The sequence below is a fragment of the Mobula birostris genome, chromosome 8 (assembly GCF_030028105.1).
Source record: "Mobula birostris isolate sMobBir1 chromosome 8, sMobBir1.hap1, whole genome shotgun sequence".
Taxonomy (NCBI): domain Eukaryota; kingdom Metazoa; phylum Chordata; class Chondrichthyes; order Myliobatiformes; family Myliobatidae; genus Mobula; species Mobula birostris.
In genome coordinates this window covers 119,659,139-119,687,065 of record NC_092377.1, presented here as the reverse complement: position 1 = coordinate 119,687,065, position 27,927 = coordinate 119,659,139, and the positions used below count along the sequence as shown (strand labels likewise).

Sequence of the window (27,927 nt, the reverse complement as noted above, 5' to 3'; positions counted from 1 at the left end):
CTCCTGAACGGTTGTCTCAAGAAACAGTCATTTCCAGCTGCTGAAGGATTTCTCAGCAAGAAGTGTAATTCCAAGTTTCCCCAACAATTCCCATGAAGGGGAAAAGCAGAATGCTGGGACAATTCAGTGGGTCAAGCAGCTCTGGGGAGACATACGATGATCATTTGGTTGAAACCCGAGAAATGTGAGGTGGTACACTTTGGAAGGACAAACTCCAAGGCAGAGTACAAAGTAAGTGGCAGGATACTTGGTAGTGTGGAGGAGCAGAGGGATCTGGGGGTACATGTCCACAGATCCCTGAAAGTTGCCTCACAGGTGGATAGGGTACTTAAGAAAGCTTATGGGGTGTTAGCTTTCATAAGTCGAGGGATAGAGTTTAAGACTCGCGATGTAATGATGCAGCTCTATAAAACTCTGGTTAGGCCACACTTGGAGTACTGTGTCTAGTTCTGGTCGCCTCACTATAGGAAGGATGTGGAAGCATTGGAAAGGGTACAGAGGAGATTTACCAGGATGCTGCCTGGTTTAGAAAGTATGCATTATTATCAGAGATTAAGGGAGCTAGGGCTGTACTCTTTGGAGAGAAGGAGGATGACAGGAGATATGATAGAGATATACAAGATATTAAGAATAGATAGAGTGGACAGCCAGTGCCTCGTCCCCAGGGCACCACTGCTCAGTACAAGAGGTCATGGCTTTAAGGTAAGGGCTGGGAAGTTCAAGGGGGATATTAGAGGAAGGTTTTTTACTCAGAGAGTGGTTGGTGCGTGGAATGCACTGCCTGAGTCAGTGGTGGAGGCAGATACATTCGTGAAATTTAAGAGACTGCTAGACAGGTATATGGAGGAATTTAAGGTGGGAGGTTATATGGGAGGTAGGGTTTAAGGGTTGGCACAGCATTGTGGGCCGAAGGGCCTGTACTGTGCTGTACTATTCTATGTTCTAAACCCTACACCTGGGTGGAGAAGGCAGGGGAAAGATTGCCACACAGAACTTTACAACAGGAACAGGCCCTTCAGCCCACATTGTTGTACAGAACTGGGGGGGGGGGGGCGGAATTGGAAGTTGGTGGGTGGTAAATTGAACCCGGCATGGGGACATGGGGAGGAATGATGGGCAGATGGAGCCAGGTGGGGAAGGGCGAGAGTAAGGTGAATAGAGGGAGAAGAAAATGAGGTGTGGAGGAGAGAACTGGAATTGTGGGTTACCTGAAATTGGAAATGACAATGTTCCAACCATTGGGTTGTAGAGTAACCAAGCAGAATGAGATATTGCCAAAGCAGAAAGCTAGAGATGGGTACTTGATGGTTGGCATCACAATGCTGATTCTGTTTCTGTGCCATTATGACCTTTGGACAAAAATACTTCCTACACTCTTTACCCAAATCCCTGCCATGTAGGAAGCTCAAATAAATTTCCTCGTCCACCATAAAAATTGGGAATGTGGGATCTCCCAGGGGCCACCCATTTTAATTCCACCTCCCATTCCCATTCCGATATGTCCATCCATGGCCTCCTCTACTGTCGCAATGAGGCCACACTCAGGTTGGAGGAGCAACACTTTATATTCCAGCTGGGCAGCCTCCAACCTGTGGGATTGACACAGATTTCTCAAACTTCCGGTAATGTTCCCCCTCCACTAGTCCCCATTTCCTGTTCCCTCTCTCAACTTATCTCCTTGCCTGCCATCTCCTCCCTCTGGAGCTCTTCCCTCTTTTTCTTTCTTCCATGGCCTTCTATTCTCTCCTACTAGATTCCCCCTTCTCTTTCACCAAATCAACTTCCCAGCTCTTTACTTCATCCCTCCCCCTCCTGGTTTTGTCTATCACCTTGTGTTTTTCCTTCTCCTCCCTTCACTTTTTAACTCTAATCCTCATTTTTTTTCTCCAGTCCTGTTGAAGGGTCTGGGCCCAAAACGTTGACTGTACTCTCTTCCATAAATGCTGCCTAGCCTGCTGAGTTCCTCCAGCATTTTGTGTGTGTTGCTTGGATTTACAACATCTGGAGATTTTCTCTTGTTTCTATTTTAAATCGTATCATCTGCATTTAACTCTGTCATTGCAACCTGCATTTGGAATGGCGAGGTCTGATTCTGGATAGTCAAGATGGTTTTGTATGTGGGAAGTCACGTCTGACAAGCGTGATTGAGTGTATTTTTTTAAGAGGAGACCAAGAGGATTGATAAGGGGAGGGTGGCAGGTGTTGTCCATGTTGACGTTAACAGGGCCACTGGCAAGATCCCGTGTGGAACATTTTGTCTGGAAGTTCAGATCATATGAGATCCAGGGTCAACTAGTTAAATAGATAACAATAGCTTGACGGAAGGATACAGAGGGTGGTGATGGATGGTTGCTTTTCAGACTGGAGGTCGATGTACAATGATGTGCCACAGCGACCGGTGCTGGGTCTGTAGGGTAATGTAACTGTTGGAAGCGTACATAATTCACAGCCACCAATATTGAGTTGGAGTTCACTTTAAGAGGCTGGTCTAGCATGATGACGTAATTATGTAAAGTATTTTTACCGCGCTCTGTGTTCAGGCTTTGTTGTACAATAAATGAGTTGCTACAGTTCTTCTTAAACATAAAACGCCTCATGCCTTTTTATTTGTGAAAACCTACAATGGTAACCCTGATGCTCTAGACGATCTCAGAAATATTGAACATGTCGGTCAACGCAGACACTTTGAAACTGCCGGAGTTTGGGGCGCAATATGCCAATGCTTGGTTAGTACAAACCAAGACCCAATTTGCAGTGTGAGAAATCTCCACCGACAACACCAAATATTTCTATGTGGTAGCATCACCCTGTAATTTCACGACTGCGAGTAGAACACCCGTCTGAACACGATAAATACCGATCGCTCAAAACTCACCTTTTACAGACTTTTAAACTACCGGAGTCTGAGCGTCAAACAGCTGCTCTCTTTGCTCGGCCTTGCCGATGCCTACCCCTCAGAGCTAATGGACCACTAGCTGTCTCTATGGGAAATCACCATCCCTGTTTTACTTTTAAAGAACTCTTCATGCAGCAAATGCCTGATAAAGTCTGCGTAGCCCTCGCTAACTCTCCTGTGAAGTTCTACAGGGAGCCTGCTAAAATGCTTGCTAGTCTACACTCAATCAGGCAGCGGAACATCATTCCTCCTCCTCTCTCTGCCTCAATGAGCCCGGTCAGCAAGGCTCCAACACACGGACACTCCCAGCTGTGAAACAAACAATGCCGGCTCTGTGTTTTTACCAGACTCAGTTAGAACATAGAATAGTACAGCACAGTACAGGCCCTTTGGCCCACAATGTTGTGCCGACCCTCAAACCCTGCCTCCCATATAAGCCCCCACCTTAGATTCCTCCATATACCTGTCTAGTAGTCTCTTAAACTTCACTAGTGTATCTGCCTCCACCACCGACTCAGGCAGTGCATTCCATGCACCAACCATTCTCTGAATAAATACCCTTCCTCTAATATCCCCCTTGAACTTCCCACCCCTTATCTTAAAGCCATGTCCTCTTGTATTGAGCAGTGGTGCCCTGGGGAAGAGGTGCTGGCTATCCACTCTATCTATTCCTCTTATTATCTAGTACACCTCTATCATGTCTCCTCTCATCCTCCTTCCCTCCAATGAGTAAAGCCCTATCTCCCTTAATCTCTGATAATAATGCATACTTTCTAAACCAGGCAGCATCCTGGTAAATCTCCTCTGTACCCTTTCCAATGCTTCCACATCCTTCCTATAGTGAGGTGACCAGAACAGGACACAGTACTCCAAGTCTGGCCTAACCAGAGTTTTATAGAGCTGCATCATTACATCGCGACTCTTAAACTCTGTCTCTCGATTTATGAAAGCTAACACCCCATAAGCTTTCTTAAGTACCCTATCCACCTGTGAGGCAACTTTCAGGGATCTGTGGACATGTACCCCGATATCCCTCTGCTCCTCCACACTACCAAGTATCCTGCCATTTACTTTGTACTCTGCCTTGGAGTTTGTCCTTCCAAGTGTCCCACCTCACACTTCTCCGGGTTGAACTCCATCTGCCACTTCTCAGCCCACTTCTGCATCCTATCAATGTCTCTCTGCAATCTTTGGCAATCCTCTACACTATCTACAACACCACCAACCTTTGTGTCATCTGCAAACTTGCCAACCCACCCTTCTACCCCCACGTCCAGGTCGTTAATAAAAATCACGAAAAGTAGAGGTCCCAGAACAGATCCTTGTGGGACACCACTAGTCACAATCCTCCAATCTGAATGTACTCCCTCCACCACCACCCTCTGCCTTCTGCAGGCAAGCCAATTCTGAATCCACTTGGCCAAAATTCCCTGGATCCCATGCCTTCTAACTTTCTGAATAAGCCTACTGTGTGGAACCTTGTCAAATGCCTTACTAAGATCCATATAGATCACATCCACTGCACTACCCTCATCTATATGCCTGGTCACCTCCTCAAAGAACTCTATCAGGCTTGTTAGACACAATCTGCCCTTCACAAAGCCATGCTGACTGTCCCTGATCAGACTATGATTCTCTAAATGCCTATAGATCCTATCTCTAAGAATCTTTTCCAACAGCTTTCCCACCACAGACATAAGGCTCACTGGTCTATAATTACCCGGACTATCCCTACCTTTTTTGAACAAGGGAACAACATTCGCCTCCCTCCAATCCTCCGGTACCATTCCCGTGGACAACGAGGACATAAAGATCCTAGCCAGAGGCTCAGCAAACTCTTCTCTCGCCTCGTGGAGCAGCCTGGGGAATATTCCGTCAGGCCCCAGGGACTTATCTGTCCTAATGTATTTTAACAACTCCAACACCTCCTCTCCCTTAATATCAGCATGCTCCAGAACATCAACCTCACTCATATTGTCCTCACCATCATCAAGTTCCCTCTCATTGGTGAATATCAAAGAGAAGTATTCATTGAGGACCCCGCTCACTTCCACAGCCTCCAGGCACATCTTCCCACCTTTATCTCTAATCGGTCCTACCTTCACTCCTGTCATCCTTTTTTTCTTCACATAATTGAAGAATGCCTTGGGGTTTTCCTTTACCCTACTCACCAAGGTCTTCTCATGCCCCCTTCTTGCTCTTCTCAGCCCCTTCTTAAGCTCCTTTCTTGTTTCCCTATATTCCTCAATAGACCCAGCTGATCCTTGCTTCCTAAACCTCATGTATGCTGCCTTCTTCCTCCTGACTAGATTTTCCACCTCACTTGTCACCCATGGTTCCTTCACCCTACCATTCTTTATCTTCCTCACCGGGACAAATTTATCCCTTACATCCCACAAGAGATCTCTAAACATCCACCACATGTCCATAGTACATTTCCCTCAAAAACATCATCCCAATTCACACCCGCAAGTTCTAGCCTTCTAGCCTCATAATTTGCCTTTCCCCAATTAAAAATTTTCCTGTCCTCTTTGATTCTATCCTTTTCCATGATAATTATAAAGGCCAGGGAGCGGTGGTCACTGCCCCCCAGATGTTCACCCACTGAGAGATCTGTGACCTGACCCGGTTCATTACCTAGTACTAGATCTAGTATGGCATTCCCCCTGGTCGGCCTGTCCACATACTGTGACAGGAATCCATCCTGGACACACTTAACAAATTCTGCCCCTTCTAAACCCTTGGAGCTATTCAGGTGTAAGTCAATATTAGGAAAGTTAAAGTCACCCATGATAACAACCCTGTTATTTTTGCACCTTTCCAAAATCTGCCTCCCAATCTGCTCCTCTGTATCTCTGCTGCTACCGGGGGGCCTATAGAATACCCCCAGTAGAGTAACTGCTCCCTTCCTGTTCCTGACTTCCACCCATATTGACTCAAAAGAGGATCCTGCTACATTACCCACCCTTTCTGTAGCTGTAATAGTATCCCTGACCAGTAATGCCACCCCTCCTCCCTTTTTTCCGCCCTCTTTATCCCTTTTAAAGCACTGAAATCCAGGAATATTGAGAATCCATTCCTGCCCTGGTGCCAGCCAGGTCTCTGTAATGGCCACTACATCATAATTCCATGTATGTATCCAAGCTGTCAGTTCATCACCTTTGTTCCTGATGCTTCTTGCATTGAGGTACACACATTTCAGCCCTTCTACCTTACTGTCTTTACACCGTTTATTCTGCTTCTCTTTCCTCAAAGCCTCTCTGTATGTTAGATCTGGCTTTACTCCAAGCACTTCTTTCACTGCTCTATCGCTCTGGGTCCCATCCCCCTCGCAAATTAGTTTAAACCCTCCTGAACCATGCTAGCAAACCTACCTGCAAGGATATTGCTCCTCCTCGAGTTCAGGTGCAACCCATCCAATCTGTACAGGTCCACCTTCCCCAGGAGAGATCCCAATGATCTAAAAATCTAAAACCCTGCTCCCTGCACCACCTCCTCAGCCACGCATTCAACTGCCATCTCCTCCAATTCTTACCTTCTCTAGGTACGAGTGTTGGGAAGTGACGGCCACCTTGCAGCTTCGACAGTGCCAGTGTATCAGGAAATCAGAGGTCTGTGAGACCGTGGGTTCCAGCTGCCAGGGTCAGCTACTATTCATTACGGACACCCTTTCAGAGTGACGCTTCCTGTGTGACATGGATGCTTGAATGTGCTACTAGCATCGCGTATTGATGAGAAAGCAAAGAACGATGAAACCTCGCTGGAGGCCGCCAACGGCAGCAGGATCCGGACCTACAGACCCAACAGGTGACAATGCTTCAATGGACGACGTTACACATGGGACTTGGTCCTGGCTAAAGTGGCTAGACCTCAGCCTGGTGCAGATTTCCAGTGTGGCCAAACACTGTTCATCGATCTTCAGGACTGCTGACGACCCTGCTTCCCCCTGTAAGTCCCGCAACAACTCGGTCAAATGTATGCACCACCGCATGTGAGTTTACTCGACTGCCTGGCTAATTCCCCAACCTCACCAAGCACACTACAGTCGCTAAACACAGGGTAGAGCACCATATTTCTACAACTGGCCCGCCAGTCCTTGCCTGCGCATTTAAACTGGACCCTAAAAAACTGGCAACCGCGAAGGCTGAGTTTGCCAACATGGACGGACTTGGCATTGTACGTTGGTCGAGTAGCCCCTGGGCTTCACTCCTCCATATGGTCCATAAGTCCGATGGTGTTTGTGAGCTGTGTAGTGATAACCGACCCCTTCACAAAGCCACCACCCCTGATCATTACCCAGTCCCACATATCCAAGACTTTTCAGCAGGTTTAGCTGGAAAGTTAATTTTTTCCAAAGTCGATCTAGTTATAAGCTGCCATCAGGTGCCTGTGTGCTCAGAGACATTTCCACAATGGCTGTGATAACCCCGTTTGTCCTCTGAGTTTCTGCCTATGTCGTTTGGACTGAAAAATGCAGCACAGACTTTCCAACGGCTGATGGACTCAGTATTAAAAGACTTAACTTTCCTTAACAGTGATGGTAGAGGGAGTGAGCCGATTGGAGATGTTAGTCAAAGTCTGTGACATCTTCATCCTTTAAGTATATTTCTGTGTTAACACTTTGAATTCCCGAAGAGTTCTCATCTTTCACGAGAAAGAAGGGAACATCTTTTGGATACAAATCGTCATTTAATGAGAAACACAACAAAATCTGAAGATGCTGGAAATCCAAAGCAACACAAACAAATTGCTGGAGGAACTCAGCAGGTCAGGTAGCATCTTTGGAAAACAGTAAACAGTTTGTTTCAGGCCAAGACTCTTCTTCAGGAATGACGATAGGTAGCTGTGAGCTATTCCACCTTGTGGTAATAGATGAAGTTCCCCCTTCTGGACCTGCCACTCCCTTGTATAATTTCCCCTGTGTGAGGTGACATTAAACTCAAGTCTTTTTCATACATCAATCAAGGTTCATCAATTGGCCCCCTTTGCAGTTTCTATAAGCCCCAAAAAGTTACAAGTCCAAGTCCATTCCATGGGATCACTGTCTTCTCTGTCCTGAACTCTTCTCTGGAAATGACCCAGGATCTTGTCTAATTGGGTACGCTTGCCAAAGTAGAACTGCTAGGAAGAGGCCAATCATGAAAGCTTGCCACTGTCTGACACACGTGGGTTTTCTGTAAAACAAAATAAGATCTGCTTTTATTTCAGCCAAAATATCTTATTCACATTGTACAGGGTTTCCTGAGTCTAGGTAATGTGGCATTGATTGTTCTGGTAGGAAGATGCCAAAATGTGTTACCTTGCCCATTGCAACGATTTCAGCTGTTTGTGGAGGTGTGCTTGAGTAATGTACCCATACCTTCACACCCCTGCACATTCTGGAAGATGTAAGAAGCTTGGTAGTTGGTGTGGGCCTGGGGATGTTACAATTCATTAGGTTTTGTGTGGTAGTAATGGTAATAGTGTGGTCACTCAAGAGGAGTATGATGTTCTCCTGAGGGGTTATTCCGTTCACAGATACTGCCTGTGCGTGACTTTGTTTAATGCGAGGAGACTGATACACAGGCAGCCACCACACAGTTCTGGACAGATCGGGGTCACGGTCCAGTGGCGTGGAATGCAAGATGGCTGCTGCAGCTTTCCTCCACCTTCACTGCCGTCGTGTCATCATCTTCCACCAGCTCCACGGTCGAGGTCTTGGTTGGATCGATCTTTGTCTGGAGCCTCGCCCTTGGCCTTCCCACCATGGGTGATGCTCCCAGGAGCTGATCTCCAGAAGGCATCACTCTCAGGAACTCACTCTCCACCACAACAAGGTGACGATCTTTGGAGATCCGTGCAGGATGCGGTGACTATTCAGATTGTACAGGGGCTGGCAAAGCAGGCAACCAGTCCTTGAGGAAAGAGCCTCAGTCTGTTGTTTCAGCAGACCGTTCCTCCACCCAATGAGACATGATTCTTGGGGATCATTTGGGAAAATGCAATAGCCATTGTTCACCGTTGTCAGATGCCTATTTTGTACCTTGCCCTGAAAACTGAGAGCTATTATCAGACTGTATTCCAGTGGGATCTCTGTAATGCTGTTGATCCCAACTAACTGTTAAACGCCACAGAGGCTGTGGTCCTGGTTCACCTTACTGGCAGGGGTGGCTACCAAAACACCTGAATAGGTATCAAGTATGTATCTCTGCTGTGGAGGAAGTGGGCCAATGTAGTCTGTCTGCCATATCTGCACAGGGCTGCTCCCATGCTTCATATGTGCCACACAGAAGAGATTCTGCTGGAAATCTTGAGCAGCACACACAATACTGGTGAAACTCAGCACGTCAGCCAGCATCCATGGAAGGGAATGGATGAACATTCATCATCTGGGGTCAAGACTGTTCATTAGGGCTGGAAAGGAAGAGGGCAGAAGCCAGAATAAAAGGGTATGGGATGGGGTGAAAGGGGAATAGCACGTGCTGACTTTTACGAGATGTGCCAGTGTCCAGGGTTTAGATGCTCTAACTCTCCAGAGTTTTGGATAGCTGGCACAGTCCCTTTAAGGGTTCAGGACTGTCCCACTAATTGGCAATTAATTGGTCCTACCTTCACTCCTGTCATCTTTTTTTTCTTCACATAATTGAAGAATGCCTTGGGGTTTTCCTTTACCCTACTCGCCAAGGCATTCTCATGCCCCTTCTTGCTCTTCTCAGCCCCTTCTTAAGCTCCTTTCTTGCCTCCCTATATTCCTCAATAGACCCATCTGATCCTTGCTTCCTAAACCTCATGTATGCTGCCTTCTTCCACCTGACTAGATTTTCCACCTCACTTGTCACCTATGGTTCCTTCACCCTACCATTCTTTATCTTCCTCACCGGGACTAATTTATCCCTTACATCCTGCAAGAGATCTCTAAACATCGACCACATGTCCATAGTACATTTCCCTGCAAAAACATCATCCCAATTCACACCCGCAAGTTCTAGCCTTCTAGCCTCATAATTTGTCTTTCCCCAATTAAAAATTTTCCTGTCCTCTTTGATTCTATCCTTTTCCATGATAATTATAAAGGCCGGGGAGCAGTGGTCACTGCCCCCAGATGCTCACCCACTGAGAGATCTGTGACCTGACCCGGTTCATTACCTAGTACTAGATCTAGTATGGCATTCCCCCTGGTCGGCCTGTCCACATACTGTGACAGGAATCCATCCTGGACACACTTAACAAATTCTGCTCCATCTAAACCCTTGGAACTAATCAGGTGCCAATCAATATTAGGGAAGTTAAAGTCACCCATGATAACAACCCGGTTATTTTTGCGCCTTTCCAAAATCTGCCTCCCAATCTGCTCCTCTGTATCTCTGCTGCTACCAGGGAGCCTATAGAATACCCCCAGTAGAGTAACTGCTCCCTTCCTGTTCCTGACTTCCACCCATATTGACCCAAAGAGGATCCTGCTACATTACCCACCCTTTCTATAGCTGTAATAGTGTCCCTGACCAGTAATGCTACCCCTCCTCCCCTTTTTCCGCCCTCTCTATCCCTTTTAAAGCACTGAAATCCAGGAATATTGAGAATCCATTCCTGCCCTGGTGCCAGCCAAGTCTCTGTAATGGCCACTACATCATAATTCCATGTATGTATCCAAGCTCTCAGTTCATCACCTTTGTTCCTGATGCTTCTTGCATTGAGGTACACACATTTCAGCCCTTCTACCTTACTGACTTTACACTGTTTATTCTGCTTCTCTTTCCTCAAAGCCTCTCTGTATGTTAGATCTTGCTTTACTCCATGCACTTCTTTCACTGCTCTATCGCTCTGGGTCCCATCCCCCTTGCAAATTAGTTTAAACCCTCCCGAACCATACGATAGGGTCTCTTGAGAAACTCCTGGACAGGTATATGGAGCTCAGAAAAATAGAGGGCCGTGGGTAACCCAGGTAATTTCTCAGGTGAGGACGCGTTCAGCACAGTTTTTTGGGATGAAGGGCTTGTATTGTGCTGTAGATTTTCAATGTTTTTATGTTTCCATTTCCTTCACATTCAACTGACTCATCATATTTCCTTACACGACTACCCAGGCAGTGCATCTGGGAATCCACCACCGTGTAAAATAAATACTTGCCCTGCACATCTCCTTTGAGTTTCTCTCTCTCAACTTAAATGCCCGCCATCTGGATTTCAACGTTTCACTCCTGGGGGGAAGAAGTAGCTGTCTTTCAATGGCTCTCGTAATCTTATAACCCTCTGTCAGATGTCTCCTCAACCTCTGCCGCTCCAGAGGAAACAACACAAGTTTGTCCAACCTCTGGTAACAGCACATCCCCCTAATCCAGGCAGCATCCTGGTGAACCTCTTCCACAACCCCTCCAAATGTTCAACATCCTTCCTGTAATGAAGCAACCAGAAATGAACACAATACTCCAGATGCAGCCGATCTGGTCTTTTATAAATCTGCAACATAGTTTCTTAACTCTTGAACTTAATTTGTTGACCATTAACAGCAAACATTCCATATTCCTTCTTTACTACCCTATCAACGTGTGCAGCTATTTTCAGGGAGCTATGGACTTGGGCTCTATGATCCCTCTGCTCATCAACACTGTTAAGGATCCTGCCATTAACAGAGTCTTGTTTCCTTTCTTTTACTGCCCCAAAATGCAACACATCACATGTTCCCAGACTAAGTGCTAGCTGCCATTTCTCTCCCTACATCAGCAATTGCTTCTGGTAAGATGCCAGTGCATTCGATTGCAGCAGCTTCTATGGGATCAAAGGTGTTATTGTCCATTTTTAAACATATATATATATATTTTTTTTTAACCATCAGAAGTATATGCACTTGGTGCAGATCGTGCTGCTGCCTGTATCAGAGAAGTTGGAGCACATCAGCAGTGTGCAGTCTAACAGCGAGTGATCATCCTCGTCACTTTTCTTGTGTTGGAATGCTGCAAGTCCAATTTACTGGTTTATTGGCGGATGGTGGGGGAGCTGCATGACCCCGGTCATCACGAGGACTAGTACTCAAGCTATGGTGTCGCCATGAGGGACGGCAGAGTTGGTGCACTCAAGTGGAGGTAGTGTGGCGTGGCGTCCAAGCTGAGAGTCAGTGCTGCCCCCCAGTGTTCGCTCAGAAGAGAAGCTGTATTGTGTTTGACCGCAGTTTTCTGCAGCATTCATGGACTCAGAGTCTTCGACCTTATCTTTTTCTGTGACTGTATTTTACATATCTTGTGTGCACTTGGTATTGTATATATGCCTTGTGCTGTGTGTGACTGTTGGTACTGTGATTTGCACCCTGGCCCCAGAATAACGCTGTTTCATTTGGCTGTACTCGTGGGTGGTGAATGACAATTAAACTTGAACTTGCATTCAATCTGTATCCTGCTGTATCTTTTGGCAGTCTATCCTATCCACAACACCACGGATCTTTGTACCATCGGCTAACTGACTAACCCAATATTGTATATCACACGTAACAGGACCTAATACAGATCCCTGCGGAATACCACTCATCACAAACCTCCCACCAGGATAAGTCTCATCCACTGCTGTACCCTCGTAAATCACCTTTGTGACCTTCTCAAAAACACTTGATCACGTTAGTAAGACACCATTTGCGGCACACAAATCCATATTGCCTGTTCTTAATCAGGCCATGGTTTTGCAAATGCTCATAAACCCTGTCCCTCAGAAGCCATTCCAGAAACTTTCCTACTGCTGATTTGAGACGCACCAGTTTATAGTTTCTAGGATTATCCCTACTTCTCTTGTTGAATAATGGAACAACAATAGCTACTTGCCAGTCTTCTGTGACCTTGCTTCTGGCTGGAGATGACATGAAGGTATTGGTCAGAGCCCCAGCAATCTCATCTCTTGCTTCTCCCAATAACATGGGGAATATCCCATTAGGCTCTGTAGACTATTCCACCTTACTGTTCTTCAAGAGACCCAACACTCTTTCTCTTGAAGTGCCAGAGCCAATCAGCACAAAGATCTCCCTATCCTGTTTGGTAAATACTGATGCAAAGTACTCATTTATAATGAATAAGCTCTTTTTGGGCTTCCAGCGGAGTACAGATATCTGTTATAACTGACATCCTGATGACAGACTCTGCCATCTTCATCAGGGTTGATGCCTGGACGTGTCTAGCCCAGTGGTATTTATACCTCTGTAGTCAGTTTGTCCTGATCGGTTAGTCCTCATCCAATAAGGTTTTCGTTCTCCCAGCTTCTTTACAATCAAATTCCAGTTCTTACTGAGAGCGAGACCTTCGACTTTGTTAGAATTCTTTTCCTCTAGGTTTATTTCAATAGCTTCCTTTATTTACCAGGTGATCCTGAAAGCCATTGGCGCATCACAGTAATTTTGTGCCATTGAAGTCAACCCTATGTACATTGTGAATGCAATGTTCTGCTACCACTGATTCCTCCGGGTAACCTAAATGGATACACCTACTGTCCTCCTCAGTGTGGGTTTCCACCAGGCCGATAAACACTGCTCCACACTCATGAGAATCCAGTAATCGCCAACTGACCTGAGTGCTAGGTCATCCTTGACTCACATAAACTATGATTCGAGCTTCCTTGCATGTTTGTGGATGGTATTTCTTCAAGACCCTAGTGATCTTTCCTGTCACTGTGGAAACATAGGGAAGACAGGCAAAAACGTTCCTCCTTGTTGTGTCATGGTCCGGTCCATGATGTCCGCATTCCGGTTCACAGTTCCTCCTTGTTGTGTCATGGTCCGGTCCATGATGTCCGCATTCCAGTTCACAGTCCGGTCCGTGGACTCAGGACTCCGGGTCTTCCAGCTGTCCCTTGTTTGAATTAATTATAGGCACCTGATTCCCATCTTTGGGCTTTCAATATAAGTAGCCTTGGGATTGAGTGTGGGTGGCTGGTTTGTCTTGTCAGTTCCCCTTAGAGCAACCTGTCAATGAAACCATTTGTGATCTCTAGGCCTAGTTGGAGGACCACTGCTTCATGGAGCCTTGTTGCCACTTGTAGAAGTAGTCTTTGAGGTATGGATTTGGCTGTTTCTGTAGCCAGCTGAGGTTGCTGGCTAAACTGAGACTTGGAGCTACCCTGGAGCAGAGATAGAACTGTCTGTTGTTCTTTGATGTTTGTCTCCTCTTGTCCTCACCTCTGTGGGGTAAGTCAGGCCGTCTGGCTGTTGCCCTGCGGGGGGACATGTCTTGTCTTGTCTTTGCCTCTGTTGGGTAAGTCTGGCCGTCCTGCTGTCACCCAACAGATGACCTGTCCCACCTTGGTGTGGAGAAGTTGAGTCTGGCTTGTCTTTGGATAAGTCCTGGCTCTATGTCTATGTTCTGTCCTGTCTCATGTTAGTGTCGTGTTAAAGATGAGTCCCAGCTTGTTGAAGGATAAGTCCTGGCTCTATGTTGATGTTTAGATCCCAGTCTGTCTCTGAGCTCCAAGGCCTCGAGGATCCCGTGGCCAAGCTCAAGACCCAAGGCCCCGAGCCTCAAGCCATGTTATGTCCTTGCCTGGTTCTGGGGTCCGAGCCTGAGGCAAGACCCAGGTTTTGGGTCCTTGTCCAGTCTCGTGCTCGGAGTCCATGCCTTGTCTCCTAGTTCTCCTGGTTCCTAGTCTTGATCCTGCTTTCCCTAGCCCAACTCTGCGTTCTTGTCCCTGTTCCTTGCCTGAATCCTGTCACGTCCCTACTCTAGTCAAGTCCTGTTCCTTGTACTTCAGTGTCTGTGTCCTGCATTTGGGCCTGTTTCCAGCACCCCATTGTGACATGTTGTTAGGTTTCCTGGTTTTTCTGTTGGCGGTTTTAAGGTCCTGATTGATTTCCTTCATCTTGTAGCTGTTCTGTAGGAATGACATGCATAATCATCTTACTTCCTCGGAGACTCTCTGGGTCCAGGATAGTTTTCGCATGGTTAATTGAAGTGGAAAGAACTGCTCTACATTGGGAGGCAAGACGGTGGCTGATATTGAGGTATAAATCTGTGTGAGTGGGTTTCCGACAGATGCCATGCCCAAGGTTACCGTCCCGTTTCTGTCGCATTAGATTCTCCAGGAATGGAAGGCAACCATTCTTCTCCATGTCCACTAAATTGAATGTTCGGATGGACATCAGATGGTCATGGAACTGTTGGGGTGCCTGGAGTCCATGAGGCCACATTACAAAGATGTCATTGACATATCTGAAGAAGCATTTGGGCCATAAGGGCGATGAACTCGTGCAGAAATCAGCAATAGCCAGTGACAAGGGCAATCCCTGGCCATTTCGTCCGTTTGTTCAGTCGTTCCCCTTATAGAGGAAGTACACCGATGTAAGGGTGTGCTCAAAAAGGTCAGTGGTGCCCTTATCAAACTTTGACTGCAAGAGGACCAAGCTGACCTTAATGGAAACTCTCATGGACAGGGACACCATGTTGAAACTGATCACTATGTGCTCTGGGTCCAGCTGGATGTTGGTTATCATTTAAACAAAGTCATTTGATTTTGTGATGTGACGCTCCCAGCCCCCAACAAAGGGAGGCAGCATAGTCATTAAGTATTTAAGCATATACACCGGAAAAGCACTCGATCCCTTTTTACCCATTTTTGACCTCGCCCACATCCTCACCCTCCAAGCACACGTTCCCTCCTTCATTCTTGAGTGGTCCTGCCCTCTCATTGCTCTGGATGTATGTGTAGAATGCCTTGGGATTCCCTTTACTCCTACTTGCAAAGACTTTTCATGGCCCACCTGGCTTTCTTAATTCATTTCTTGAGTTCTTTTCTGGCATTTTTTTAATCCTCAATTACATTTCCTTATTTACATTTCCTTTCTCTTGATTAAATTCACCACCTCTCTCAACATCAAAGCTTCCCTTGCTGTCCTTGTCTTTCCTTCTGACTGGAACATACCTGTCCTGTGTTCTGTGTAGTTTGTCTTTAAACACCCTCCACAAGTGAATGTGGACTTGCCCAACATCAGCTGTTCCCAATTAACTGTCCCACGAAATCCATACTTATCATTATGAATAGCTGTTTTAAATGTTAAGAAGTTGCGATCGCTGTTTCCTGACTGTTCTCCCATTGAAAGGTCAGTCACCTGGCCAGTATGGCCCGTCCTCTCGTTGTAATATCTTCACATTGATTTCAGAAACCCTCCTGATGCACCGAACAAATTCTATCCTGTCTAAACAGCTTGTACTAAGGAGATCCCAGTCTGTATTTTATCTGCTGAATCTAGACTGGGACGTCTGCTGTCTGTGATATATATGACCCAGATGGAAATGCAGATGGGTGGGTCAGTGAGTTTGCAGACAATGTGAAGATTGGTGGTGTTTTAGATTATGTAAAAGACTCCCAAAGGATACAGCAGGATAACAACAAGTTGCAGGTATGGGAGGAGTAATGGTATATGGATTTTCATCCATTCCAGTTGTGAGGTGATGACCTTTGGGAGATCCAATATAAAGGGACAGGACAGAGTTCATGACAGGACCATTAACAGTATTGATATTACAGAAACTAAGTCCAGAGTTCTCTGAAAGTGGCTGTGTTGGTTGATAGTATGATAAAGAAGGCGTGCTTGCCTTTATTGGTTCATGCAGAGAGTTGAAGAGTTGGGAAGTTTTGTTTCAGATTTATCAAACTTGTGAAGCCACACATAATGTTTCACATGCTATTCAGGTCATTCACATTCCCATTACAGGACGGTTGTTGAGGCTTTGGAGAGGGTGCAAAAGAGGTTCACCAGGATGATGCTTGGATCAGTGAGCATGTACTTTGAGGAAAAACTGAACAAGCAAATTGTTTTCTGTGGAGTGGTGGAGGCAGATAGAGTTTATACGACCACAGGAAGCGTGGATAGAGGGTCAACATGTCTAACAGAAAAGGGCAGGCATTTCAGGTGGGTGGTGTGGTAAATACAAAGATGTATGGGGAAAAGTTATTTCTTTTTAACAGCATAAAGAGCGGTGGGAGCCTGGAATGTGCTGCCTGGGGTGGTGGTGGAGGCAGATATGATGGGGGTATTTATGAGGCTCTTCAACAGACACATGAATATACAGAGAATGGATGGATCTGGACACTGTGTTGGCAGAAGGGGTAAGTTTAATTGGACATTTAATGACCAGTTTAATTAGTTCAATACAACACGGTGGGCTGAAAGGCCTGTCCCTCTGCTGTACGGTTCCATGTTCCATGCTGGACAGTGGAGAGTGTTGTACTGATCCTTGGCAGGTGGTGATAAATGTGGACAAATGGGAAGTGCATCAGATGGGATGAGAAACAGAAATGTAGTGGGGAGGGACGGAATGATCTTGGCCCAGAGCTCAGGCCTAATGAGCAGCTTCAGAGTCACTAAACAAACACAAATTTTCTTTCTCAATAAAAGAACAAAGCATTTCCCCATCCTCCACCGCCCTCCTCTGTCTCCAGAACTGGTGTGAACCTAGAACCATTTTTCTTTCAGTTCCTTCCACTTTCTCTACATCAGAGGGGTAGCCACGGGCACACACATGGGCCCCAGCTATGCCTGCGTCTTCATTGGCAACGTAGAATAGTCCATGTTCCAAGTCTTCTCCCAAATACTCCCCAACTCTTCCCATGCCCCATTGATAACTGCATTGGTGCTGTTTCATGCACCCACACTGAGCTTGTCAATTTCAGCAACTTTGCCGTCAATTTCCACCTTGCCTCAAATTCACTTGGTCCATTCTGAACACCTCCCCCTCTGTGAACTCTGTGCCTATCTTTGGAGACAAACTGTCGACCAATATCTTTTATAAACTAACAATTCCCACAGTTATCTTGACTCTACCACATCCCACCGTCTCCTGTAAAAATGCTATTCCCTTTTCTCAGTTCCTTCATCTCTGCTGCATCTGTTCCCAGGATGCAGTTTTCCTTTCCAGGGCAGCAGAGATTTCCTCTTCCTTCAAAGAACAAGGGTTTCTCTTCCTCCACTGTTTTTGCTGCCCTCACCTGCATCTCCTCCATTTCCCAAACATCCGTGCTCACTTAGTCTTCCCACCGCCTTCACAATAATAGTTCTTCTTGTCCATTTCTACTAACCCATTAGCCTCCATTTCCAAAGTGTCATTATCCACAACTTCCACCATCTCTAAGGATAACCTACCACCAAGCTTATCTTCACCTCCCCCACGCTCTCTCTGCTGTCCACAGCGATTGCTCCCTCCATGATTCTCTTGTCCACTCATCTGTCCTCACTAATCTCCCTCCCGGTACTTAGCCCTGCAAATGACCAAAGAGCTACTACACCTGTCCATGCACATTCTCCCTCACCTCCAGTCAGGGCCCCAGACAGACCTCTCAGGTGAGGTAACACTTCACCTGTGAATCTGCTGTGGTTCTCTATCGTGTCTGGTGCTCCCAATGCGGCCTCCCCTACTTTGGGAAACCAATTGTAGATTGGGGACCACTTTGTCAAGCACCTCCACGCCTTCCGCTAAAGGAGGTACTTCCCAGGGGCTAAACATTTTCATTCCGATTTCCATTCCCATTCTGACATGATGAGGCTGTCCTCAGGGTGGAGGAGCAACTCCTAATATTCCTTTTGGGTGGTCAACCTGATGGCATGAATATTGATTTCACCTTCTGATGAAAAGGTTCCTCTCTCCCCATCCTCTACTCCCCACTCTGGCCTCTTACCTCTTCCTACCTGCCTATCACCTCCCCTGGGTTCCCTCCTCTTTCTTCAATGATCCACTCTTCTCTCCAATCAGGTTCCTTTCTCTGAAGCCCTTTTACTTTTACTATCTACCTGGCTTCACGTACCTCTTACCCCTCCACCCATCTTTTTATTCTGGCGTCCTTCCCCTTCCTTTCCAGCCCTGAAGAAGAGTCTTGGACCAAAATGCTGACTGTTTATTCATTCCCATAGATGCTGCCTGACCTGCTGAGTTCCTTCAGCATTTTGTGTGTGGAGCAAACACAATGTTTTGTCTATCTTTACTATCTCAGGTTTGGAATACCTGAGTCAATAAAACAGAAACAAAGTGGATCGACTAACTCTTGTACCTTCCTGCCCCTCCGAATGAGGTCCCAGATGATCGCCAACCCAGCTCCTCCTTTCCATCCAGTTTTCAGGTCCTTGATACCCATTCCAATGACCTTGCATCAGATATCCCCAACAACTGGGTAAACACACCTTCCCGAGGTAGAGATACAACACTTCAGAAACACCTCCTCATCTCAGTGCTCGGAGCTCTTTGTCCCAGGACAGTGATCCCCGTTCCTAACTAATCAATACAGGGAAGGAGAGTGGAAGCAGGGAATCACTGGCTAATTCATCATTCCAGTTCTCAGGAAAACACGAGTTTCTATTGTGAGGGCATTCTCCCAGGAAAATCCATGAACAGTCAACACAAGGTTACACATCCAGGATAGTGTTCGGTAAACACATTTTCCGAGCATTTCAAAACCAGGACAGAAAATGGGGAGCTGGCCTGTAACTTGATCTTTAATCCACTGACAGAGGTGAAGTCACTGACAGTCTCCACCTCTGTTACAGAACTGAACAGTTTCCCTGGTCAGGCCAGAGCACGGTGAAGAATCGACCCCTGGTGGTGTGGAGTAACCTACCGACCAGACCAGGTCAGTAGGGGGACGAGTATCGTCACCATCTGCACATCACACACTGGGATTAACAAGTGTAAAAAGGTCTAGGTTGAAAGTGTTACTCACTCTGACACTCCTTGATGGACTCTTTGATTTTCTTCATTGCCTCTGAGTTGCTCTTGGGACCCTTCCGAATCTTACTCGCTGAATTCTTCTCCTGTTTCCAGAGAATTCGGACAACCACAGTTTTATCATCAAACGTCCCCGGGTGAGCAACATATTCCGGCTTACTCTGCTTATCCAAAGACTTTTCCAGCAGAACCACAGCACAGATGTCTTCTCGTCTCTCCCCTCGTTTCTCTGTGATAGAATTACACAGATTTCATTCACAAGGTTGTACTCATCTCTGTTTAATGTGTTTATTCCCACACACAGCTGAGTGGAGGGATCTCTGAGTGACCCAGTAGGAGACTGTCCCATCCACCCATTCCTGTGATCAAACTCCCCAGGAGAGAGTCAGAACTGGAGAGCTCACAGAGAGAGGTAGAGGTGAGTCTGGGGACTTGATTTGCCAGTACTCCTGGCACAGTCACTGACTGACTGGGTACAGTTCCGTCAGTCTCCCAACACTCCCATCCCAGACACACATCGGACACGTCCCTGATATTCCATGGAGGCAGTTTATTGTGAAGTGTGAGGTGCAGCCTGGTACTCAGATTCTGTTTCTCCCATGGAATAAGCCCGGTTCAGTCACCATTGTATTCTCTGACCACAGTGTGTCAGGAGCTGACCAACAGACTCACAACACTAATGTCTTTCTTCCACGCTGTCCCACCTCCTGAATCACAGAGTAACATAGATTCATAGAGCATTACAGTGCAGAAATAGGCCCTTCAGCCCATCTAAGTCATGCTGAACTGTTATTCTAGCTCATCCCATCTGGACCATAGTCCTACATACCCCTCCCACCATGTACTGTACTTATCCAAACATCTCTTAAATGTTACAATTGTACCCAGTTCCACTGGCAGCTCAATCCATCCCCGCCTCACCCTCGAAGTGAAGATGTTCCCTCTCAGGTTCACCTTGAACATTTCACCTCTCACCCTTCACCCATGATCTCTAGTTTCAGTCTCACTGAACCTCAGTGGAAAAAGCCAGCTTGCATTCACCCTCTCTACACCATAATTTTGTGTCTCACTCGCTAATCGCTTTTCATCCTCCGACACTCCAGAGAATAAATTCTGAATCAAACTTTCCCTGTACTCAGAGCCTCAAGTCTCGGCAATATCCTTGTAAATTTTCACTGCACTCTATCAATCTTATTGAAATCTTTCCTGTAGGCTGGTGACCAGATCTGCCCACAATACTCCAAATATGAACATAATAGAGTGTTCTGTGAGCGTCCCACCAAATTCAGAAACCCACTGGGTACATCAGCCTTGGGCTCAGCACCTTCCACCTGGGGCTGTGCCCACCTCCTGCCCCCGTGCCTGTCTGGGTGGAGCAGGGATGATGCTGCCTGTGTACAAGGCAGTCCCCACCCTCACCACAGGAGATGCAGAATTGACAGAGACACTGTTTCTCTGCTGGGACTTTCAGCTCAGCCCTTAGTCCCCCACTCAGGTCCACAGAAAGATCCACACACACCATTTCAGACAGAGCACGGGAGTCTCCAGCTTACAGGTATTTGGAGACACGGGACCGTAGATACCGGAATGTGAAGCAGAAAACAAGCAACTGGAGGAATTGTCCTGATGAAGGGTCTCAGCCCGAAATGTCCACTGTTTAATCTTTTCCACAGATGCTGACTGGCCTGCGGAGTTCCTCCAGCATTTTGTGTGATTTCCAGCAACTGCAGATTTTCCCTTCTTTATAACTGGAGGAACTGTGTGGGTCAGACGAGGTCTGTGCTGACAGAGGGATGGTCAATAATTCACTCCTGACACAGGGTTTCAAGACGAAACGTGATCAATCTCTCTGCCTCCACAGATGCTGCCTGACCCGAGTTCCTCCAGGAGGTTGTTTTATGCTTCACAATCGTTTAACAGCAGGAGAGAAAAGGCAGCAGAAATGCTCAAAGAAAACACCAGCTCACTGAGAGACAGGGAATGAGAGTATTTACCTGTGACCCACTGGAGGGCATTTCGAAGATCCTCAGTTTCACGAGACACACTGTAGACAAACAGAACATAGGGAATATCTGGCTCTTCACACTGGGTGATTTTCAGCTTCTTCACAATCTTCTTATGGACGTCTCCCTGACCGTAACACAGCACTGCAAAACACAGAACTGTGCTCACTCAGCCTGCCTCACACTAGCACATTTCACTCAGGGTGATTCTCAGTAATGGGAAGGGAGGGGTGATTTAATCTCTGTCTGAGCTCAGAGATGGACACCCACTGGTATATGTGTCCTGGGAACAGGCTTTGTACCAGCATGGATCAGTCAGTGGAACGGGTGATCCCAAAGGATGTGAATGCTACAGGTTAATTGTGATTTTACCTCAGGAAACTTTTCCGTAATGCTTCACAGGAGTGCGCGAGGACAGGAATCACACAGTGTTCAGGCAAGACAGTGGAGGGATGGACGCCGATGGGATTGCAGGGAGTAAACTCACCTTCACATCCTCCCAACACTCCGTTACCCTCCTATGACCCTGTTGCCAGAGCCTACTGCACCCCATCACCCACTCACCCTCCACTGGAACCTGCCCTACCACCAGAGCTGGCATTAAAACCAACACCTACACCCTTTCCCCCCACTATCCCTCACCCCACCCCTCATATTCCTTACCACCCCTCCCGCACACACAAACATTGCACAACCCCTTCCCTAGTGCTGGGGGCAGAAGGGTCATGGAGACTTGGAGGGATGCAGGGGCTGGAGTGGTTCACAGAGATGGGGAGGGGTGTTGAGCTGGGGGGGGGTCACAGAGGTGGGGAAGGGTTTAGGGGCTGCATCTGGTCACAGAGACGGGGAGGGTTGCCAGGGCCAGAGGGGTTTACAGAGACAGGAAGAGGTGCAGAGAATGGAGGGGTTGGTGTCATAGAGATGGGGAGGGGTGTAGGAAGGTGAGGCAGTCCACAGAGACGGGAGAAAGTGTAGAGACAGGTGGGGGGGGTCGTCATAGAGACAGGGAGAGGTGGACAGACACCCCCTTACGATGAGATATGGATCTGGGGTGATGGTGAGAACCCTGACTCTGGAAACAGATGGGACACTGTGAACTCTGCAAGCCTGTCACTGGCAGAATCTGGGGGGGGGGGGGGAAACACTGTAAAGGCTGTTCAGCCCATTGAGTTCATGCTGCTATCCCATTCTGTCACTCAACATTCAACCAGCTCCTGGGGCTGTTCAGTCCCAAAATCTTAAAGTGCAAAGGATCTGATCCCTTGCTCGCCCTTGACGAAGTCTCACCCTTACCCGACCCAAATGGACAACACATACACCAGTCAGAAAACAGTTTCCCAGACCCCACTGGGGGGTTTCCTGCCACGATCTTGCTCCTGGTCTGACCTCTGACAGACTGGAGTAGTTGTGTCAGCTTCCTATCAGTCAGACAGTGGAAGGGACGGACGCCTACAGAAGGGCAGCAAGTAAGGTGGGGTTTAGCCGTGGGTTGTAGAGTCACGGACGATTTTAGAAACTGAACAAGTTACAGGATGGGGAAATGCGTAGGGGCCAGAGGAGCAGGTTTGATACCTCATTCAATCCCTCCATCCTCCACCCAAAACCCCTCTCCTCCGGAACATGTCACCTCCTCCATTTCTCCTCCACCTCTAACCCCCTCTTCTCCTCCATCTCCATTTCTCCGACCTGCCCCGGGACGCACCGTTGCATCGACGCTTCATCTTTCTCCGTCGCCGTCCCGATCCAAACAAAGCCACTTCCGCCTTCACCGGGACATTCTGGCCAGACCCTTGCTGCCTACTCGATTGGCTGATCTGGTAGCCACTCATCAGCATACCGGTTTCTGAGTGCACAGGATGGAGAAGAGAGAGTTAGAGGTGGAGAATGGAATGCTCCTCCTTTCCATCCAGTTTTCAGGTCCTTGATACCCATTCCAATGACCTTGCATCAGATATCCCCAACAACTGGGTGTAAACACCTTCCCGAGGTAGAGATACAACACTTCAGAAACACCTCCTCATCTCAGTGCTCAATGCTCTTTGTCCCAGGACAGTGATCCCCATTCCCAACTAATCAATACAGTGAAGGAGAGTGGAAGCAGGGAATCACTGGCTAATTCATCATTCCAGTTCTCAGGAAAACATGAGTTTCTATTGTGAGGGCATTCTCACGAGAAAATCCATGAACAGTCAACACAAGGTTACACATCCAGGACAGTGTTCGGTAAACACATTTTCCGAGCATTTCAAAACCAGGACAGAAAATGGGGAGCTGGCCTGTAACTTGATCTTTAATCCACTGACAGAGGGAAGTCACTGACAGTCTCCACCTCTGTTACAGAACTGAACCATTTCCCTGGTCAGTCCAGAGCACGGTGAAGAATCGACCCCTGGTGGTGTGGAGTAACCTACCGACCAGACCAGGTCAGCAGGGGGACGAGTATCGTCACCATCTGCACATCACACACTGGGATTAACAAGTGTAAAAAGGTCTAGGTTGAAAGTGTTACTCACTCTGACACTCCTTGATGGACTCTTTGATTTTCTTCATTGCCTCTGAGTTGCTCTTGGGACCCTTCCGAATCTTACTCGCTGAATTCTTCTCCTGTTTCCAGAGAATTCGGACAACCACAGTTTTATCATCAAACATTCCCTGGTGAGCAACATATTCCGGCTTACTCTGCTTATCCAAAGACTTTTCCAGCAGGACCACAGCACAGATGTCTTCTCGTCTCTCCCCTTGTTTCTCTGTGATAGAATTACACAGATTTCAGTCACAAGGTTGTACTCATCTCTGTTTAATGTGTTTAGTCCCACACAACACAGCTGAGTGGAGGGATCTCTGAGTGACCCAGTAGGAGACTGTCCCATCCACCCAGTCCTGTGATCAAACTCCCCAGGAGAGAGTCAGAACTGGAGAGCTCACAGAGAGAGGTAGAGGTGAGTCTGGGGACTTGATCTGCCAGTACTCCTGGCACAGTCACTGACTGACTGGGTACAGTTCCGTCAGTCTCCCAACACTCCCATCCCAGACACACATTGTACACGTCCCTGATATTCCATGGGGGCAGTTTACTGTGAAGTGTGAGGTGCAGCCTGGTACTCACAGATTCTGTTTCTCCCATGGAATAAGCCCGGTTCAGTCACCATCGTATTCTCTGACCACAGTGTGTCAGGAGCTGACCAACAGACTCACAACACTGTCTTCCTTCCACGCTGTCCCACCTCCTGAATCACAGAGTAACATAGATTCATAGAGCATTACAGCGCAGAAATAGGCCCTTCAGCCCATCTAAGTCATGCTGAACTGTTATTCTAGCTCATCCCATCTGGACCATAGTCCTACATACCCCTCCCACCATGTACTGTACTTATCCAAACATCTCTTAAATGTTACAATTGTACCCAGTTCCACTGGCAGCTCAATCCATCCCCGCCTCACCCTCGAAGTGAAGATGTTCCCTCTCAGGTTCACCTTGAACATTTCACCTCTCACCCTTCACCCATGATCTCTAGTTTCAGTCTCACTGAACCTCAGTGGAAAAAGCCAGCTTGCATTCACCCTCTCTACACCATAATTTTGTGTCTCACTCGCTAATCGCTTTTCATCCTCCAACACTCCAGAGAATAAATTCTGAATCAAACTTTCCCTGTACTCAGAGCCTCAAGTCTCAGCAATATCCTTTTAAATTTTCACTGCACTCTATCAATCTTATTGAAATCTTTCCTGTAGGCTTGTGACCAGATCTGCCCACAATACTCCAAATATGAACATAATAGAGTGTTCTGTGAGCGTCCCACCAAATTCAGAAACCCACTGGGTACATCAGCCTTGGGCTCAGCACCTTCCACCTGGGGCTGTGCCCACCTCCTGCCCCCGTGCCTGTCTGGGTGGAGCAGGGATGATGCTGCCTGTGTACAAGGCAGTCCCCACCCTCACCACAGGAGATGCAGAATTGACAGAGACACTGTTTCTCTGCTGGGACTTTCAGCTCAGCCCTTAGTCCCCCACTCAGGTCCACAGAAAGATCCACACACACCATTTCAGACAGAGCACGGGAGTCTCCAGCTTACAGGTATTTGGAGACACGGGACCGTAGATACCGGAATGTGAAGCAGAAAACAAGCAACTGGAGGAATTGTCCTGATGAAGGGTCTCAGCCCGAAATGTCCACTGTTTAATCTTTTCCACAGATGCTGACTGGCCTGCGGAGTTCCTCCAGCATTTTGTGTGATTTCCAGCAACTGCAGATTTTCCCTTCTTTATAACTGGAGGAACTGTGTGGGTCAGACGAGGTCTGTGCAGACAGAGGGATGGTCAATAATTCACTCCTGACACAGGGTTTCAAGACAAAACGTGATCAATCTCTCTGCCTCCACAGATGCTGCCTGACCCGAGTTCCTCCAGGAGGTTGTTTTATGCTTCACAATCGTTTAACGGCAGGAGAGAAAAGGCAGCAGAAATGCTCAAAGAGAAAACACCAGCTCACTGAGAGACAGGGAATGAGAGTATTTACCTGTGACCCACTGGAGGGCATTTCGAAGATCCTCAGTTTCACGAGACACACTGTAGACAAACAGAACATAGGGAATATCTGGCTCTTCATACTGGGTGATTTTCAGCTTCTTCACAATCTTCTTATGGACGTCTCCCTGACCGTAACACAGCACTGCAAAACACAGAACTGTGCTCACTCAGCCTGCCTCACACTAGCACATTTCACTCAGGGTGATTCTCAGTAATGGGAAGGGAGGGGTGATTTAATCTCTGTCTGAGCTCAGAGATGGACACCCACTGGTATATGTGTCCTGGGAACAGGCTTTGTACCAGCATGGATCAGTCAGTGGAACGGGTGATCCTAAAGGATGTGAATGCTACAGGTTAATTGTGATTTTACCTCAGGAAACTTTTCCGTAATGCTTCACAGGAGTGCGCGAGGACAGGAATCACACAGTGTTCAGTCAAGACAGTGGAGGGATGGACGCCGATGGGATTGCAGGGAGTAAACTCACCTTCACATCCTCCCAACACTCCGTTACCCTCCTATGACCCTGTCGCCAGAGCCTACTGCACCCCATCACCCACTCACCCTCCACTGGAACCTGCCCTACCACCAGAGCTGGCATTAAAACCAACACCTACACCCTTTCCCCCCACTATCCCTCACCCCACCCCTCATATTCCTTATCACCCCTCCCGCACACACAAACATTGCACAACCCCTTCCCTAGTGCTGGGGGCAGAAGGGGTAATGGAGACTTGGAGGGATGCAGGGGCTGGAGTGATTCACAGAGATGGGGAGCCGTGTTGAGCGAGGGTGGGGTCACAGAGGTGGGGAAGGGTTTAGGGGCTGCATCCGGTCACAGAGACGGGGAGGGTTGCCAGGGCCAGAGGGGTTTACAGAGACAGGAAGAGGTGCAGAGAATGGAGGGGTTGGTGTCATAGAGATGGGGAGGGGTGTAGGAGGGTGGAGCAGTCCACAGAGACGGGAGGAAGTGTAGAGGCAGGTGGGGGAGTCGTCATAGAGACAGGGAGAGGTGGAGGGACCACAGACACCCCCTTACGATGAGGTATGGATCTGGGGGTGATGGTGAGAACCCCGACTCTGGAAACAGATGGGACACTGCTGAGAAACCACTGTGAACTCTGGAAGCCTGTCACTGGCAGAATCTGGGGGGGGGGGGGGGGGGGAGGAGACGCTGTAAAGGCTGTTCAGCCCATTGAGTTCATGCTGCTATCCCATTCTGTCACTCAACATTCTCCCAGCTCCTGGGGCTGTTCGTTCCCAAAATCATAAAGTGCAAAGGATTTGATCCCTTGCTCGCCCTTGACGAAGTCTCACCACCCTGTGGATCCTTACCCGACCCAAATGGACAACACATACACCAGTCAGAAAACAGTTTCCCAGACCCCACTAGGGGTTTCCTGCCATGATCTTGCTCCTGGTCTGACCTCAGTTTCCTATCAGTCAGACAGTGGAAGGGACGGACGCCTACAAAAGTGCAGCGAGTAAGATGGGGTTTAGCCGTGGGTTGCAGAGACATGGACGATTTTAGAAACTGAACAAGTTACAGGATGGGGAAATGCGTAGGGGCCAGAGGAGCAGGTTTGATGCCGCATTCGATCCCTCCGTCCTCCACCCCAAACCCCACTCCTCCGGAACGTGTCACCTCCTCCACCTCTAACTCCCTCTTCTCCTCCATCTCCATTTCTCCGACCGGCCCCGAGACCCACCGTTACACCGACGCTTCATCTTTCTCCGTCGTCGTCCCGATCCAAACAAAGCTACTTCCGCCTTCACCGGGACATTCCGGCCAGACCCTCGCTGCCTACTCGATTGGACGAGCCGGGAGCCACTCATCAGAATACCG

General features: G+C 47.7%; 1 protein-coding gene across 1 annotated transcript; it reads right to left on the bottom strand.

The window, feature by feature from the left end:
• Positions 1-1,375: 1,375 nt before the first annotated feature.
• Positions 1,376-27,917, bottom strand: LOC140202048 (uncharacterized). Its single transcript, XM_072266905.1, has 7 exons — positions 27,791-27,917; positions 26,073-26,225; positions 24,070-24,303; positions 23,259-23,399; positions 21,548-21,700; positions 19,549-19,782; positions 1,376-8,070 (listed from the first exon to the last, which is right to left on the bottom strand). The coding sequence occupies exons 1-7, from the start codon at positions 27,915-27,917 to the stop codon at positions 8,033-8,035; spliced, it is 1,080 nt and encodes a 359-aa protein (XP_072123006.1). The 3' UTR covers positions 1,376-8,032.
• Between the last annotated feature and the right edge of the window lie 10 nt (positions 27,918-27,927).

What these genes read in the sequence shown, in the direction of transcription:
- LOC140202048 (XM_072266905.1), bottom strand. Translation starts at nt 27,917, where the DNA reads ATGAGTGGCTCCCGGCTCGTCCAATCGAGTAGGCAGCGAGGGTCTGGC. An exon ending in TGCCCTCCAGTGGGTCACAG is followed by an intron (nt 24,304 to 26,072) that starts GTAAATACTCTC and finishes ATTCTATCACAG; the next exon opens with AGAAACAAGGGGAGAGACGA. An exon ending in GATGAAGCGTCGATGCAACG is followed by an intron (nt 21,701 to 23,258) that starts GTGCGTCCCGGG and finishes TGTGTTTTGCAG; the next exon opens with TGCTGTGTTACGGTCAGGGA.